Source organism: Odontesthes bonariensis, chromosome 9, assembly GCF_027942865.1.
Source record: "Odontesthes bonariensis isolate fOdoBon6 chromosome 9, fOdoBon6.hap1, whole genome shotgun sequence".
NCBI lineage: Eukaryota > Metazoa > Chordata > Actinopteri > Atheriniformes > Atherinopsidae > Odontesthes > Odontesthes bonariensis.
Genome location: NC_134514.1, coordinates 14,413,162 through 14,427,548, shown reverse-complemented (window position 1 = coordinate 14,427,548; position 14,387 = coordinate 14,413,162). Strand labels below are relative to the sequence as shown.

At 41.0% G+C, this 14,387-nt stretch overlaps 1 protein-coding gene across 2 annotated transcripts in view; it reads right to left on the bottom strand.

Annotated features, from left to right (window-relative positions):
• The window catches only part of LOC142388224 (CD166 antigen homolog A-like), a 42,048-nt gene extending 29,036 nt beyond the window's left edge, over positions 1-13,012 (bottom strand). For both annotated transcript variants that reach the window (XM_075473250.1, XM_075473251.1), the window contains exon 1: positions 12,743-13,012. In XM_075473250.1, coding sequence (XP_075329365.1) covers positions 12,743-12,800 — 58 coding nt within the window. In that variant the 5' untranslated portion in view covers positions 12,801-13,012. The remainder of the gene's footprint in view (positions 1-12,742) is intronic.
• Between the last annotated feature and the right edge of the window lie 1,375 nt (positions 13,013-14,387).

Sequence of the window (14,387 nt, the reverse complement as noted above, 5' to 3'; positions counted from 1 at the left end):
TGAACTAAAGTTTGGAGAATTATTATTTTTTTTCTAACTCTAAACAGACTGTTGCTTCAGGAGCACTGAGGAAAACATGACTTTGCATGTTTTTAGCAGATGCCCAGAAAACAGCTCTTATTCGTGGTCCTTTTGTATATTTTTTGGACTGCAGCACAAAAAAAACAGACTCGCAGCCAGATCTTTGATAACAGGTATCTGATCGCATGGTTCATGTGCTCCCCTGGTGCTTCTTTTGAATTTGAGATGAGGCCCAGATAAGTGCTCGCAGTTTCTCAGAGGGCAAGACTTGCTGTTTGAAAACTCTATTTTTAGCCAGTGTAATTAAAATTACAGACCCTTTTCCTCTAGCGATCACAGGGAATAATCATCAGCCCAATTAGGGCTTAAAAATGTAAATCACGGTGATGATAAAATAAATGTTTGCAGTGTGATAGAATAAATGTAGGGGCTACAGAAGTGGAGTGGATGCTGTTATACTGCAGATGAAGCCAGCAGTGGGTGACTGTTTACACTGATGAGCATAGTGCTCTTTGAATTACTGAGAGTTTGAACTGATATAATCAAATATAAATGCAAAAAACTAATCCTCAAGTTCTTAAAAGATTCCCCCTCATTCAAATGAGTTAATATGCAGCTCTAAAATATTCCTGACACACTCAAAACAACATTCTTGACATCAAAGTGCACCTCGTTTCACCCGGCCTCTTCATGAGGTATCACATCAGACAGAAGGTATCATTTTTTTTTGCATAAAGTCCATAGAGCTGCCAACCTCATTCGCCTGAAGCAACCGAGCCAACCAGAGCAGGAATGACTTCCACAGTAAGTGTCCAATCTACGGATTACAGATTGAACATCACTTATAATCAGTTTAATAATAGCTAAAGGGGTGCTGCAGCACCAGGTGAAAAACAGGCAGGACGGTTCTGGAACAGTTGGCTAATTCATTGATTTGTAAGCAATCTAAAGAAGTCACTTCTGGCTTTGGAGACAGAGAAAAAACATTTTATAGATGAAAATGGTTGTCACAAATAAAAATAAAACGATAAGTTTGTTGCAGATGACACTTGTTGCAGCCGAGACTCATCACTGTAGCCCAATTACTATTTTATCAGTGCAGATGTTACCTCGTATGTATTTTTCACAGATCAGCAGAAAAAGATGCTTGTGGTAATTTAGGAATTGTGCCGTGACATAGTTTATCCACCAATGCAGCTGACACTTGCTTAAGTGCCAGCTAGTTTGTCAAATACATTACCTGAAAGCTGATAAACAAGAGCAGCATGGATTTCCTTTTTCAGTTTAACACTAGCATCCATTATATGATGTATAAATATGCAAAAAAAACACTGATTTATACATTGAAGACAAGTACTGCAGAGTTGTTGGACTGCAGCCGTATTTTATTTGAAAAGTGATTTGATGTATAAAATGTATTGTTTTTTCTTTTTAAGTAAAAGCTGGAATTGCAAAACATTCAGTCATATTGTATCATTATAACAGAGTTGCCGAAATGTCCTTGGGCAGGACACAGAACCCTACATCAGCCGGCATGTTCTTTGCTATGATTGTAGGATATAATAATAAGTGCTGCAAACTGTATAAGGATATTCATATGAATGTGTGTGTGGAGCGAATGTGTTAAACACTTTTCAAAGTGCTTTGTACATCCTAGACAAGGTTAAAGAGCGCTCTATATATGCAGACAATTTATAACAATGTACAAAAGCTGCAGAAAATCCTTGTTTGAGAAGCTGGGATTAGTTGGCATTTATGCTTGCAATGTGACAAAAGGTTTCCCTTTTTCAATAGGTAAATTATTAGTGATTGATTTTTGTTGTTGAGCCAGTAAAGTCACACACAAAAAAAAGATTAATCAAGTGGAAATGTCAAAACATCTTTGATCCATTCATTTTTTGCATTTTTGTTAAGGACCTTTGGGAAGATATATTGACGTGCTGCTGTTTTCCTCATCATCTTCCCTCTGATATGACAACACGTATCTATACTGAAAATAACTGTTAGTTTCAGCCCTCACCAAGACTCTCATGTACAACATACTGAAAACAGACAGTGGCTCCATTGGAATGTCAAGACGGAAACATCCACGGAACCATCAGACCGAGAGCCCCCTCCTCCTCCTCATGGTTGCGAACTCAGTGAATTACTATTTTTTTCTTTTTGAGATATTAGTCCAGCTGGTGGCCACAGATTCATCTATTTACACAACTGCAACCAGCTTTTGTTCAAGCTCAAGCAGGTCTGTCTGCGTGAGTGCTGCCTCTGCTGTAAAAGCAGCCCCACCCAGTTGGTCCCTGCCCCCACACCTTCCTTGGCAGAGAATGCTTTTGAACAAATGTACCCTCTTGATCATGAGGGAGCAGTTGTGTTTACTATTATGCTATCTGTATGGCCATATTACATGTCGTGTGGTGCCCGAGGATAGCAATCAAAACTGCTGCCACAACAGGCTCCCGTTGAGCAGGACAGTGAAATAATAGAGAGGAAAAACCAGGCCGGGGCCCTTCGCTTTTCTCCATGGGCAAACAATATTGTATTCATCAACCTTTAAGTGCTTCATTAGACTCTGCATAATGTGTGGAGTAATTTTCCAAATTCAAATCAGATGATTTATGGAAATCTGCGCAATGGTTTTATTTAACAGACAGAACCTCTTTCAGCGTATTAATGATATCTGCCTTGTTAAACAACAGAAAACATTAGCAGGTAGATATTCTCATTTGTTCAGCAGATGACTCTCTGTAATTGCTGAGGCGAGGCTGATACTCTCACATTAGTTGAGCAGAAAGTCGTGTGTATGCTGTTGAGCACTCATAATGACAGAGCTGACCTTCTAACCCTTCACTGTGAAACAGAGCAAGCAGCGCTCTCCATTACAAAAAGCCTGGTTGGTATTATGATTTCAAATTGTGTCCTGCTCCAGCTTTTGCCTCTAGGGGGTTCCTAAAGCCTCTGCTAGCTAAACAGAGCAGAGACTGGTGGGAGGAATACATGGAATGCAGATAATGCATACAAAGGATTATGTACCTGCGTGCACATCAAAACTCTGTGGCTCACATCTAATACCCACGGACCACCGTCTGCTTTGATGGAGCGCTGTGAAAGGCTCACGATTAACATGCACTGTTACTCCTCCTTTAACTTCAGGACTTTCAGATTTACATGGCGGGATGACTGTGAACTGGAATTGGCTTGAAGGCTTTACTAGCAGGAGCTTCAATGGCGCCAAAAAGTTTTCTATGAAGGATTTTCTTTTTTTTTGTTGCTTATGGGTTATCCAGTTCACTTACATCCAAAGGAAACTGTCTTTTAAATGACAAGGTCACAATTGCGTTTCCTCTGTAAGACTAAATAAAATATGGAATAAAAGGGCCACAACAAATCCAATCTTGCTCTTTTGTCTGTGCCTTCCTTTTGTTTCTGTAAAATGAGATAACCAATCTCAGTTTATGTAATTCAGCATATGTCACAGTCACTCCGGGTACCCAGGACCTTTAATAATTTCATTAGCAGTGGCTATTAAATTTTCTTCTTCCATCATGACATGAGGAGAAGCTATGCATCAAGGTAAGTGCTTTTAACCATGAGCCTCGTTGTTGCACGGTTTCACCACTCTCCCTCTGACTCATGTCCTGTGCACTGCATCCCAAACATGAGCAGCAAAAGCCCTGGAGATTCATCTGATAGTGAATGCTTTTGGCTGCAGCAAAACACACAAAAACGTACAACAACAACAAAAAACAACCTGTCAATAAACAAAGATGTGCCAGTACTGAAATATCTGCAGTGTTGCCCGAAGAGCTCAGCCTCCACGGAAATATTCCACACACTTCCCCCCTTCGAGCAAACTGAGTCAACACAGTGCTATGAGAGTTCTTTGAAACAAAGATCTGCCTCTACTGCAGGGTCAGATAAAAGCAAGAGCTCAGGGGCATGAGCTCTCATGGAAGCCCAGAGAAGTCTGTCAATTGTAACCAAGCAAAAACACCTCTAAAAACTAGGAATACCTTCCTGAATTTGACCAACTATGAATGATGCAGATTTACATGTCTGTTGGAGGGTCATGATAACTGGACAGCTGCTAAATTGTGTGCAGACATTTGAGGTTCTGAAATAAAGAGGTCACACTTTGAACTTTTGAGCGGTGTAGCTAAAAATTCTAACGAACCCTTGAAATAAAGAAAATAGTAATAGTCATTTAACGGCACCGACAGTGGCGGTGTGAGACGATTGGCTGCCACAGCCAAGTTAAAAGTTTATCTCGAATAACCTCAAAATTTGCAAAGATAACCCCAAAAAAGTTGATTACCAGAAATGTTAATAATACATTTGTAAAGTTAACGAGCAAACGTTAATCGGCACATTCCGATCAATAATTCAATTGATTATACATATATCAATTGGTAAGACAAAAGTAAAGGAACTCTAAGATCAAATGTCACAAAATGTGTAAAAAAGATATGCGGTAGTACCTGGTTGCTCCATCAGGTGGAGCCTCTTACAGTTCAATGAGTTGGAATCAGCGGTATGTTCTGCTTATAACAGTCACAAATTTATAAAACAAGTACAATTCCTTGCGGCCCATGTATAAAAAAAAGTCACCAGCCCAGCTGTGCTACATTGATGAACTCATGTTGAAGATTTGCAGCAGAAAGTTGTGAAAATGATCTGGCAGTTTAACTGGTTTAACTAGTTACCAGAGGTTTATGCTAACCTAGGAGCCACTAATGGTGCTAATGAGCATCCGCATTCTGAAATGCACTTCCAACAAGTAGTAATTACGTGTACTGTCAATAGCTTAGCCATGGCAGTAAATACCAGCTGTCGTAAGGTTAGTGAGTTGTTTGTCCACTTCAGTTTCAGCTGAGCATCTGCAGCAGCAGGACTAATATTACCTGCAGTGAGCAAGTCAATCCATCACATATCAAGTAGACATGTCTACTGTTTGATATGTAACTACTATAACTCAAATCTAGTGACCAAACAGGTGTAAATTACAGATAATTTACTCCTTAAAACAGAGGCTGGTGTCTTTTGTTTAAAGCTCTGGATTTGTCAGTTGTACAACAGCAATTTTAAATGATTATATTATAAATGGAAATGGGAGATTATAAAGTTACCTTTTTATTATTCTCTGATCAGTTAGTCAAAGAAATACTCATTATATTAAGCTACAGTCAAAATAATCATAAGTTCAAGGTCTGGTCCAGACAACTGTTGACGTCTCTTTCCATAAAGCACCTTGAGCATCAGTTTGTCTTTTATGACCAAAGCTTGAAAAGCATCTTAGCATGCAGCTCAAGGCAGAGTTGAGCAAAAGACTCAAAAAACATTAACAAAAATACGTTCTTGCAGGTCATCACTATCTTTGTGGGTTGTTAATATAATGAGCATATACACCAGCAGATGTAATAGCTGGAGACATGAAAATGCATTAGCTACAAGACATTTCAATAAGAAATGTATTCATTCAAGCATGACATGTGTAGAAATGCAGCCCAGAGCAGACAGATTCATCCAATTTTTAAAAAAAAAAGACCTGATGGGAAATATCATTGTCTGAAAAAACAAACAACATGCCTTTTAGAGCAAATTGTGGCTGTGATGTTTGGAGTTCCTGTTTGTATTGGCTCTGTTTATATGAGTGTGATGAGCATGCTCTGGCAAGCCCTCAACAATAACACAGGTAATCCTGAGATTTCCTTGTTAAAAAAGTAGAAATTCTGAGCTGCTTCCCCCTACACAACGCATTATTTTGTTTAGTTTTCACTCTAGGCTTTCTTGCCAGTCTTACACTGAATTAAAGTTATGATCATGATAAGATGAGTAAATAGTGCCTCATCTCTTCCATCCATTTATTAACAATTAGAGGCAGCGGCACGGGTTATGGTATCTTTATTCCTCGGAATTAAGCCATTTAAAGTTAATTTAGCAAATAGTCGTATTGCAAGTTTTATGTGACAGGGTCCCGTGCTAACAAGCTGCTTGAGTTTAATATCAAACCCCCCTGCTGTTTTCTTTTGTGACCACTTTGCAGTCGAGTCACAGAAAAGTTAGAGTGATACAAAATTAGCTCCTTTTATTAATTTGCAATTAAACACATCTCTTTGAAAATGTGTGTAAAATTGGACCTGTGGGGTGCGTAATGCTTAGAAATCCCCCAATGGCTACTGACCTCTTAAGACGTCCCATTAAAAAAAATGAAGTATTGCATCCAATTACCAGGCAAGCATCTCTTAACCTCGCTCGTAAAGGTCTGTCAGTGGAGCAGCTAAATACTTAACAGCAATACAGAGTGTTTTATCAGGAAACATCCAACACATCCACAACTCAGGCATCTGCCAAAGCATCGCTTGTGGGGTAATTGCCATCCAAAAAGACACTACTTGACTTCTTTGAATTAAAACTGAAGTTGAATGAGAAGACGTCGTGCTGCTGGTGCTACTGATGAGACAAACTCATGTCACTTAAAGCTGTTGTGAGGATTACATATCCTTCCATTTAACCATGAATTTTCCAAGCAGTTTCACATTAGGAAGGACATGCCCTGAGGCCAGAGAGGAAGTCTTAACTTTTCATAGATTGGAATGCAAAAAGGACTTGCTTTGAGAAGGAGAAGGAGAAAGGGATTATGATTTATGCAGGGTGTTTTTATCTTTTCCCAACAGTTTTAGCTTCTCCCAGCTAATTATCTCATTTCGACTACTACTTTTGTATAATTGTTGCATCTAATTCTTTTGAGATAATTGACATGCTGACTTATTTTAGGTAAATATATCAAAATGTTTTAACAAGCCTCTCTTGGTAAAACATTATCAGCTTTTATCAAATAATGATTTCAACACTTGGCTTAAAGGTTTTAAGGTGTTAACTGCAAACAGGATGTCAAATTCAAAAGAGAAATTAAAGAGAGCGTGTATGGTCATTTTTTCCCCAGAAGCACATTTTGAACATTTATAAAACATTAATCAGAACTGTATTGACAGACCCAAAAACATGAGCTAACGACTTGACCCCGTTTCATGTTTGTTACTTAGAAACAAACAGAGAGACAGGCTTTTAATTCCAATCATACATGCACTTTCTCATTCAGAGAGTCTCCCTGAATGAAAACTCCAGTCTCCTACAAGTTCAACTGTGACGGTATAATCAGACACAGCTTCAGGCAATTCAGACTGCTACAGCAGTCTATGAAGGAAGGATGGTGGACATCAGCACCACACAAAGAACCAGCTTTTAGAATGGCAAGAATGTGAATACGGAGGTCAAATGCCCACACAAATCTGCCCTATTGAGACCCAAGGGCGGAACATGATGGGCAGCAGCACGGTGTTTTGTGAATCAAACAATAATGGCAAGACTGCGTCAGAACGAATAGAGCGACTTCTATGTTTTGAAAAAGAGCTTTGACACCAACACAGGATGATTCAGACATGAAAACGAAAGACAAAACTCCAAGTCATTTTATCAGTTGCCCCAGGGCTTGAAATGAAAGTTTCACCTATTGCACAAAAGCTGTGTCAACTTGCCTGACTTTCTTGAACCTCTGATGAAGTCAAAATAAAGGTTTGATACAACAGAGAGCTCCAGTCTTACGGAGAGACTCTCATAAATAGGCAGAAGTAATGGCTTTATGGGAGTGAAGGCACAAATATAAGAGGTTCATCCAGACTGTCTTTATGGGCCAGTAAAAGGACCTGCTGCTGGTACACCCAATGACACATTCTGCTGTCAGCGGTGGTGCTGATTTGTCCGGATTTATCTATAAGGTAAACTGTAATGAGAAAAATGGAGTCCATTAAATGTACTTTACCAAAACAAAGGCGGCATTAGCACCCATCCAGCGGTTTCCCACATATACATGTGCCAATTTGCTGTATTTCTGGGCTACTCTCAGGAGCCAAATCATTACCATCCCAGATAATGGAGGCCACTTAAAGAATTCATTAGAACAGTGCAATGACTCTAATGGGGAATTTTGAACAAAGATCCAGGCCCTGTTAAAGATGGGTGTGGCCACAGGCTTTTCATATGGAGGGGAGACTCCCCCTCCCCTCCCACTCCTCCAGGTTGCACATGTGAGGTGCGGGGACCGGCAGCAGCTACACTGTGCCCTCTCCAAGGGGTGTGTGCTGTTCCATATTAATGACAAAGAGAGGAGCGGGAGCAAGAAGTCGCTATCATACTCTCATTCGTTTAAAAAGAGCCAGTTTCACAATACAGTCGGCAGGAGTCCACAGGAATCCAGTGAAAGCTGGGGGATGCGTCAATGACAAAAGACAGAAACAACCTCACTTTTTTTGTCCCCGAAACAAGGGCTGCCCAATTTCAGACTGCCGTTCGTCTTTCACCAAAACCAAGGCCAGCTTCATGCATTTCAATAGGAGTATTCCCGCATAAAGAAGGAAGCAGCCCTGCTTAGCACACTCATCTCTCTCCTGTTGTTAGGTCTTTCTTTAAAGCTGAAACAATAGAACTCTGGTCCCTCCCTTCGGATAACAACTAACCATTACTTTGCAAGGCAAGAAACAAAGCTGAGTGCGATTAGGAAAATAAGGAAAAGGCAAAAAGAAAACTGAGACGTTACGCCTTTTTGGTATAACATCATACAACCTTTACTCCCTTTAAAATGATCTAATCTCAGCAAGTAAACTATGACACTGCCACCATAAAAAGTCAATAGTGTGCTAAATTCTACCAATCGTTTACAACCTGACCGGCAAATTACACAAGAAATGAGCTGCTGAAGAGGCAATTTTACCTTAGATTATAAAAAATTGAATATGTCTCACATTGTGCCTCTGAAAGTGGGGCGAGCCAATCACCAAAGTGTAATTAAGATTCACTTGCTGCTGTTTTACTGATAATCCTGTGAGTAAAACTGTCACGGGCGAACAAAGGACCCTTTTCCTCATTGAGTCATTGCTTGAGAGTGATTACTTTTACCACCCAAGTCTTTTCATTTTCTGAAGGCAAAGACACTCATACATCTCCCAGCTTGGTGAGTCCAGCAAAGAAGGAATTGCTCTCTGTGACATGCAGGAAACTCTGTGAGTTCATGTGGTGACTCATATTTTCTGAGTGGGAACTTGCTACATCTAATCTAAAGGTGACGGTTGGAATAAAGATAATATTACAACAAATCTAGAAATGTACTCACAGTGTTTTAGAACATAAAAAACTAGTGAATAATGAGACCTAAAGTTATCTTTTGGCTTAACGTGAGTGATGGGAACAAGCTGTTCTTTCAACAACTGTACACACAAACAGGGATCACAAAGAGACTCCCTCTCCCTCACAGCCTCAAAAAACAAACACTCCTCCACCTGTTCAGTGTCCTGCTGGGGGTGGAGAGAAGTGTACACTCGCTGTGTAAGGGAAGACAAAGACCAAAAGAAATCATTACTGCCTGTCTGTATTGAGCTGTGTTACATCAGTTTTAATAACTGTGCCCTTATTTGCACCATCTAGAACTATGGATTAGTCTACCTTTAATTCTAGGTGTGCTATATAAATGAGCAGGCCCAAGGCAGCACACCATATGGTAAGGATGCACATGTTATAAGCATCATTTCTCTGGGGACCAGCTGATGCATCGGCCTGATTTCTAAGAAACTCGCATCCAAAGCATCTTCTCTTCTCATAGAAGTAGAGCAGCCAGGTTAATGATAGACTCGAATATGAACTTTCCCACTTTCAAATGTGGAATAAAACCTGCTCTTTGGTGCTTTATCAAAGACCAGGCAACATCCACGTCTTAAAGTCATCAAATCTTCAAGTTATTTTCAGATTTATCTCTTCTTTATTTTTGGTCACTTGTAATTCAAAACTAAAGTTGCATGACAGTAGTTAATCAAGCTTGATGCTCACATCCTGGCCATAAAGCACTGCTGCCAGGGGCGCTGTTAGGAATTCTGCACCCCCTGATGGGACATGACACTGCGCTCTCCACCCAAATGCTGCTCTAATTTACAGTATGACCTTGCCTGCCCGAACAGGCCTCTCCTGTTTAAGGAGCCTCCCTTTTCTCTCCATCAGCAGCACCCCTGCCTTCTGTTCAGGATTCCACTCATTTCTTATTCCAATCAAGGCCAGAGGAGCACAAGGTGCACAAAAATAAGCTCATTCTCCTCACTGAACATCTGTCTCTTTCTCATATCTCACTTGCTTTGTGCTTCTAGGGTGAGTAATAGCATTTGTTTCACTTTGTATGTGGTCTTTTGAATCCAAAACCCAAGTGTACTAACTGTGCGATACGAGAAAAAGCTCCACTTCACACTCTTGGCCCACACAAAGGACCAAGAGTCCTTTAGAGCCTTTTTAGGGATATTATGAGCTGCCAAATTTGGGTTAAGCATCCAGCGGGATAATAACTTGTATAGATGTCACATTTGGGAGCATTTCAAGCACTCCTATTATAAAAAGTGCGAAGAACAGTTGATTAATAGAGGTTTGTTCCCTTTGTTAGTTTAAGATGCTGTTAGTCAGATTACAAAAGTTTCACAGCCCAATTTATTCCTTTAAATTGAGCAGATCGGCTTGTTTTCTTACATTTATTCAATCTTGAATTGATTATTTCATTATGCTCTCCACATAGTCAGCGTGCCATTTCAAAAATGCAATCAATACATAGCTGTTTGAAGGGATGAAGGGTTAACGTCAAAGCCTAGAATGAAGTAAAGATGCAGGATTTCTATTCAAAGCCACGATTCACTTGAGCTGCCACACTTCTCATGACTGAGTCTGAATTTTGCATGAAGGAACACAATACTTTGCAAGTAACAAAGAAATCTCTTTCAAAGAAGAAAGAACTGCAAACAGTCTTCAAACGAGACAGAACGCGCACGAAAACACTCGCAAAAAGATACATGTGAAGCAAACATGCAATTAAAGCTGTTCTCTTCTTTTCCTGTGAATTAACCTCACGACATTTACCAGGCAAGTCCTGACATAACCTAGTTAGAGATGAAAGAGTGGCGAGTGAATGAATCTCAGGTGAAATTGGGTGACCCCCTACACAAGAGATTAGTCCATTAGCAAAAAGGAGAGCCCCACTTGCCTGACAAGTAATACCAGCTGTGACAGCGGGCGCTTGTCTGTCTGCTCAGGAGGGGCAGTGGGGTGGGGGCTGGGGGTGGAGGAAGGGTGGAGTCAAGGAGTGAACAAAAAAACAGATGCATCTTTATGGACTATTTGTTCCAGGACTAACTGTTTTTTCTGCTGTATCTGGCTGCTGCCACGTTTCACCTTTCGCAGCCAGAGCATTGGCTGATAGTTATCTCGCCTTTTCAAATTAAATAAACAAAAAGCTTGTTTTCAGCAGGTTTTTTTTTTTTTTTTTTTTCTAAATCCAAAACTCTAAACCCTGCCACCTCTATTGACCAAACTGGCAAGAGTTCACCTCTTGCACTCTTCTTCTCACCATCTTGTAAGCAAACACACATGTTTAGGCCATCAGCGAACACACAGCAGTGCAGATGACCATAAAGTCAACCCTCATTACCGACTCAGAGCACTCTCCTCCATTCTCAAGCACACAGCACTGCAGCAGCACAGCGGTGTAAAAACGCCTCAAAAGGGTTGTTCGTTTCCTCTCAAACAAACCACCTGAGCTTGACTGAAAGGTGCTGCATGGTGTTAATTTACAACAACAGGCGCCACTGTAGTGTGACGAGGCGAAGGAGCACAGTGGGATCAACTTCCCCGCCCTTTTCCTATCCCAGGAAGTGTACCGAGCTTATGGTTATGCTTTTAGCCTGACTGAGTGATGTGAACACATGGTGCTGCTACCTGTGGCCTGACTAAACACACAATATGGAAATCTACAAAGAGACATGAATATCCCAAAGCTACAAAACATCTGCAGCACACACGCAAACAAAACCCATACACACACACACACACTAAGAAACACTAGAGGAAAAATAATCACTACCCACTAATACATGGTTGCTGCATTGGACTCATATCCAATGTTTTAAATCAACTCACTAAAACTTGGGCCCATTCACTTGCACAACCCATTGCAACTGCCAATATCCTGTGTGTAATTACTAGACACAGCCTGTAAGGTATGCATTCCTCACAGAGACAGCCCACAATTATGATAAATCATACAGGGGAAAAAAGCATCGTTCAGCTCAGCAGCCTACTTGTTAACGACAGAAAATATGACAAAATGACTCATGGTAATGACATCATGGCAAGAGCACATGAGAAGGTTTGGTGATGAGGACCTCACAGAGACAGAATGGGCAGATAAGCAGTTCATACACAGTAAAAGTCACTTTTTAATGATTTGGGCAGCAATTTCTACCTATACCGTATAACGAGCCTTCTAATGAGGTGAGAGGAGTTATAAAACTATTTGGTATTGATTTTTTTTTTTAAGCTCTTTAGATTTTCAGATTTAGTTTTACATCAAACGGAGGTGACCGATGCATTGCAGATGGTGTACAACATCAGCAATTCATTTTTATTTATTAAAGGGAGGGAAAGTCAACCCTATTATACGCAACCACGTTAATGACGCATCTATGACTGAAAACTAACAGAAACTGTAGGAAGCCGAAGAAACTTATCAGTGAAAACATTTCTGTTCCTCCCGGGATGTGGTCGATAAGCCGGGCTGAAGTTGTGGAGGCATCTGCAGGGACTCTACCCGTTTACCTGCGGCTTCCGCCGGCACCACTGCCCAGTTACCGAGACAATAGCTTACCTTCGCAGAAAAGCGCGCTGATGAGGAGGGCACACACGCAGCTGGCGGACAAGTGCATCCTTGCGAGTCTCTCAGATCCTCAGCCGGCTCTGCTTGATTCAGAGGTTTGTAGAGAGGAAAAAAAAAATACTTGAGTTGCTTGATTAACAGGTGGGTTAAATTAGGTAGTCTTCGCGCGCCTGAAGCTGTGAAAGCAGTTCAGTTCAGTTTAGGCTCTTCCTCCAACGTGGCATGCGCTCTCCAACTCGCGCTCACATCAGTTCTGGTGGAACAGGTAATTGCGAGGGGCTCACAGAAGAGCGCGAGGGCGGAGGATACTGTCTGCAGCTCCGCCCCCCGATACCCTTCCACCCCCACACCTCCCCCCCTCCCTCTCTCCCAGACACAAGTGCACCCTACCCCACCTTTTTCTTTAAGATCCCTCCTCCACTCGCGCCTTTACTCTCATCTCATGCTCCCCATTTTCACTCCCACCATGCACCCTCATACATGCACCCTCATTCTCACTTTGCACACACACACACACACACACACACACACACACACACACACACACACACACACACACACCAGCACGCACACAAGCACGCACACACATGTACAAAGAGAAACCTTGAGTCAAGCATCACCTCAAATTTAAACAAAACCTCCCACCTGCATTCAAAACTTAACCAGCCTGAGAGAATATAATTTAGCAGCAGATAAATTCGTTGTTGACTAAATCAATTATTATGTCGAAGAAACTCGACAAAAAATAAAAATAGAGAAAAATGTCAAGGTGACATCTTAACACTTTTTTAGCAGTCTAAAGCTTGCCAATAAACTACTTCGTTTAGGGATTTAAAGGAGGAAAACAGGGTGGACAAAGAGAACGTTTTCCTACATTTGAAAGACTATTCACAAATAAAAAAAAAACAGTTTTCTGTCAACTGTTTCAAATGCTAATAGTGTTTTGTCAATAAAATGCTTTCAATGCCTCGATGCTGAGAGTCATGTAGTCATGTAACCAGAGATTAAATGTAGAAATTCAAGATGTGGTTCCACTAGTGCTGCACACATATATAAGCAGTAACATCAGATTGAATAACTCTTTTATTAAGTCCAATTCAATTTGTTACCCCTCCTCCTCCTCCAGAGCACGCACGGGGAGGACAGTGAAGTGGAAAAACCCTTATTATGAGAAGAGACCTCCAGTGGAACAAGACTCAGGGAGGGCGCCCATCTCCCTCAACCAGTTGACACAAACACCACCAGGGCAGGGATACCTGCTAGGGAAACGAAGAAAAGAATATAGGAAAGATGCCATGGTAAAAAATGTAATGGGTAACGAGCTCCTTAAAAGGTACTATATATCTAGATACAACATGTAACATTTTACAGGGAGTTTTAAGATTCCCAAAAGTAAATTGCAGGTACATCTGACATGCACGGGCTTCGGCGTGAGGAAACCCACATCCAATCTTGTCAAAGTAGAAGCCTCTTGTAATGGAAAGTGCCAGAACCTTAAACCTGTTTTAGTGCAGTGTTTGAGTAGTTTTTTCTAGCCCCCTTTTCTGCTTCCAACTTGTACTCTCACACACACTCACAGATGCACGCACACGCGCTCATGCTGAGGTGTATTTTCAATCAACCCCCGCCTTAGACT